Here is a 3,915-nt window from a genome sequence, read left to right on the forward strand (position 1 = left end):
TCCAGATCCAGATCCAGATCCAACTCAAAGCCAAATCAAGTCCAAAGAGAGACTTTCAAGAATCAAGAAATGCTGATCATCACAGATAAAATGGTGAATGAGATCAGAGGCGTCTGGAACAAGAAGAAAGTCAAAGTTCTGAGTTTTGCTGATAAAGTGTTTGACCTCGCAGAGAAGATTCTGGAAATCACAGCTGAGTATCCTCTGAAGACGCTCATCATTCATACAGGAAGTGATGAATTTATGAATCGACAGTCAGAAATCCTGAAGAAGGATTTTATTCAGTTGCTGAATGCAGTTAAAAATCTCAACATGGATGTGTTCATCAGTGGGCCCATTCCCACAGCAGGAGGAGAAGCTGAGAGGTTCAGCAGACTGTTGGCTCTTAATGGCTTTTTGGAAAAGCTCTGTGTTGACCACTCTGTGAGTTTTGTGGATAACTTTGATCTCTTCTGGGAAAGAAAACATCTCTTCAGGTCTGATAGAATAACTCTGAATCAAACTGGAGCACAGCTTCTGGCTTCAAACATGAAGTAGTTCCTGAACCAAGTTCCGGCTGGAAACAAACAACAGGAAAAACCACAACAGCTGACGTCTGAAGGACAGCTGGAGAAAACTGAGATATCAGTGGAACACAGTGTGCCAGTTACTGATAAGGAGACTGCTGCAGAATCAGAACCAGAGAGAGAGGAGTTACTTCAACCTGCAGAACCAGCMTCACAAACAGAAGATCTCTTGGACTCTGAGACCCCAACAGGACAGCAAGTGGAATGCCCCTCCTGGATTTTACTAACAAYATGGAATAACCTGGCGTGATTAATATCAAACAAACACCACACCCAAATCCAGCTAACTCTCATCTTCCAGCCCCAGGAACTAAACCAAGATCTACAAAAAGTCGCAGAGCCCCACCACCTCTGACCCTTCCATATAACAAAACAGACAATCCTGTTTGTGTTCAAGATGATCGATGGAGTACCTTCATTCTTGGACCACGTATTTCTGTCTTTGTTAAATAAATATTGCCATAACAATAACAAACACATTGTTTGAGCATAGGGTGGTGGTCCATAAGTGTAGTTGGTACCAGGACACCTTTGGCCAGATGTTGACAAACGTTTTTATAATCGGCACAAAGTCAAGTTCATTCTTAGTGCAGCTTGGACTCCACCAGGGCTGTCCCTTGTCTCCAGTCCTGTTTGTAGTGTTTATGGACAGAATCTCAAGGCACAGTCATGGAGAGGAGGGTGTCTAGTTTGGGAACTACAGGGTCTCGTCTCTGGTTTATGCAGATGATGTGGTTCTGTTGATGTCTTCAGGCCAAGACTTTCAGTGTGCACTGGGAAGGTTCACAATCGAGTGTGAAGCAGCTGGGATGAGAGTCAGTTCCTCTGAGTCTGAGGCCATGGTTCTTGACTGAAAAAGGGTTGAATATCCCCTCTGGGTCGGGGGGAGAGTCTCTGTCTCAAGTGGAGGAGTTTAAGTATCTGGTTGTCTTATTTAAAAGTGATGGAGCGGGAAGATGGATCGATGAATTGGGGCTTTGTCCTCAGTAATGAGGGCGTTGCTTAGGTCAGTCATAGTGAAAAAAGAACTGGGTTGAAAGGCAAAGCTCTGTATTTACTGGTCTGTCTACATTCCAACCCTCACCTGTGGTCATGAGGCTTGGATCATGACAGAAAGAACAAGATCCTGGATTTTTAAAAAATGGCTGAAATGAGCTTCCTTCATAGGGTGGCCGGGCTCAGTCTTGGATATAAGGGGAGGAGCTTAATTTGAGGTGTTTCATTTGATCAGGATGTCTCCTGGATGCCTCCCTTTAGAGATGTTCAATGCGCATCCCACTAGTAAGAGACCCAGGACTCACTTAAGGGATTATATATCATTTATGGTCTGGGAACACCCTGGGGTCCCCCAGGACAAGCTGGAAATTATCGCTGGGGAGAGGGAAGTCTCGATTTCTCCAGTTGCCTCCATGACCCAACCACGGATATACGGCCGAAGATGGAGATGTGCTCATGAAGATTAGAAAGGAGAATGTGGCCAATAATAGTTTCAATAATAGTTCTCTTTGTGTCTGTGTCTGTTAGCAAAACATCTTGTGAATCACTGAACAGATGTAACTGAAACTATCTAGTACTGTATGTAGGCCTGCAGTACATCTAGAACCCGTGGTCAGCCCAATTCAAAATGGCTGCAACAGCTTGATAAAGAAAGGCGGGAATTTAAACAATTTATAGATTTGTAATTTCCCTTCATGGGATCAATAAAGTATCATTCATACTGAGTAATATTTGGTGTGGTAGAAGCTGAGACTGATCCCCAACAGACATTCTGAGCTCTAACAAACAGAGCACAACCTTTGGTTGAAATGTTGCCATTAGTTCAGTCAACATTGTCTATTAGCAAAATATCTCCACTACATCTACAACTGATTAACATTCTGAGTCAATTTAATTCCAGATGGCTGTCAACTGACCTTAGAAAACAGCAATAGCAACAGTCAGGTTTGCAGATATTGAGCTACCATTTGGTGTGGTGGCAGCTAAGAGTTGATTTTAACACACACATTGTGCAGGAGTTATTTATAAACTTTGACCAACTACAGTTTAAGTTCTTTTCAACATTAGATTGTTTCCCTTTAAGAAGTTTAAAACCCTATGTGGCAGGTGATTTGCATTTCTTTATTTTCCCTAAGTTCTTACCGTCAACACTTTTAAAGCTCTGCACCAGGATTCCGTCTGATCCTGTGAAGTCTGGAGAGTCCAGCGAGGCCAGCTGCAGGTAGATCCTCCTCATGTACGGGTGTGGTCTGGTCTGATGACTAGCTGACACTTTCTTGATGTGTAACATTTCCAGAATGGCTTTGTTCAGCTCTTGGTCTCTCTCTGCATCTCTGTGCTGATCCATCAACAACCCAGTGATGGAGCACACTAGGAAAAGGTGAAAAACTCCCAAACACTCTCCTCGTTTCATTCTAGTTTGAAAATATCTGATATGGCTCAGAACTTTAGCTGCTGTTTTTGCAGACCTCTGTCGGGCCCCAGCTGGCATATTCTGTGCAGGAACCCCGGGAGCTGTCAGGACCGACTGCACCAKTCACGTCTGAACCTGAGGAATGTTCTGTTTCACAAACACTGCAGTAGACCACGTACTGAGCCACAGAGCTGCATGGCTCTGAACCAACAGCTGCAACCAGACAAATCATACAACACGACATCAGAGGCTGCAGCCTTTCTGATTATACTGTATGTGGAAGTTTTTTGGTGCATGGAAATGGCAAAACTATCATATAATTGGTCATTTTATTACTACAAATCATCCATCATAAATATAATTAAACTAATGGAATTTAATATGATAGTGAATGAATGAATGAATGAATGAATGAATGAATGAATGAATGAATGAATGAATGAATGAATGAATGACAGTTTATTGATCCCACGAAGAGAAATTACAGGTCGGAACAACCAATTCAAGAGATAAAGACAAAAACACAACAGACTTGGACAACAGGTGCCCCGGGTCCAGCAGCCATAAGAGGCGCTATGCAAGAACAAAGAAATACCAACATGAGGATAAGTGAGGATAAAAAAGAGAACATCATGCTATGTCCACTCAGGACACAAATTGAGGGACATAAAACAACCCTGCACAGAACAAAAATCAAGGTGGGGTGGGTAATGGGGGTGGGGTAGAGAGAAACAGAGCATACATGTCAAATTGTACTGATTGTCCGTAATTTACACAGATTTTCCATCATTTTGCAGACATATGAACAGGGACGGATTTAGGGGGATGTGGGCCCCTGGGCTTGAGCCACTAACTGGCCCCTAATTATTTATGGCTATGCAGTTTCTCTCTCTCTCTCTCTCTCTCTCTCTCTCTCTCTCTCTCTCTCTCTCTCTCTCT

At 43.1% G+C, this 3,915-nt stretch overlaps 1 protein-coding gene across 1 annotated transcript in view; it reads right to left on the bottom strand.

Annotated features, from left to right (window-relative positions):
* The window catches only part of LOC106526460 (uncharacterized), a 5,191-nt gene extending 2,113 nt beyond the window's left edge, over positions 1-3,078 (bottom strand). Inside the window, exon 1 of the mRNA XM_014021077.1 lies at positions 2,706-3,078. Coding sequence (XP_013876531.1) covers positions 2,706-3,054 — 349 coding nt within the window. The 5' untranslated portion in view covers positions 3,055-3,078. The remainder of the gene's footprint in view (positions 1-2,705) is intronic.
* Positions 3,079-3,915: the final 837 nt, after the last annotated feature.

The sequence above is a fragment of the Austrofundulus limnaeus genome, unplaced genomic scaffold (assembly GCF_001266775.1).
Source record: "Austrofundulus limnaeus strain Quisiro unplaced genomic scaffold, Austrofundulus_limnaeus-1.0 Scaffold277, whole genome shotgun sequence".
Lineage (NCBI taxonomy): Eukaryota > Metazoa > Chordata > Actinopteri > Cyprinodontiformes > Rivulidae > Austrofundulus > Austrofundulus limnaeus.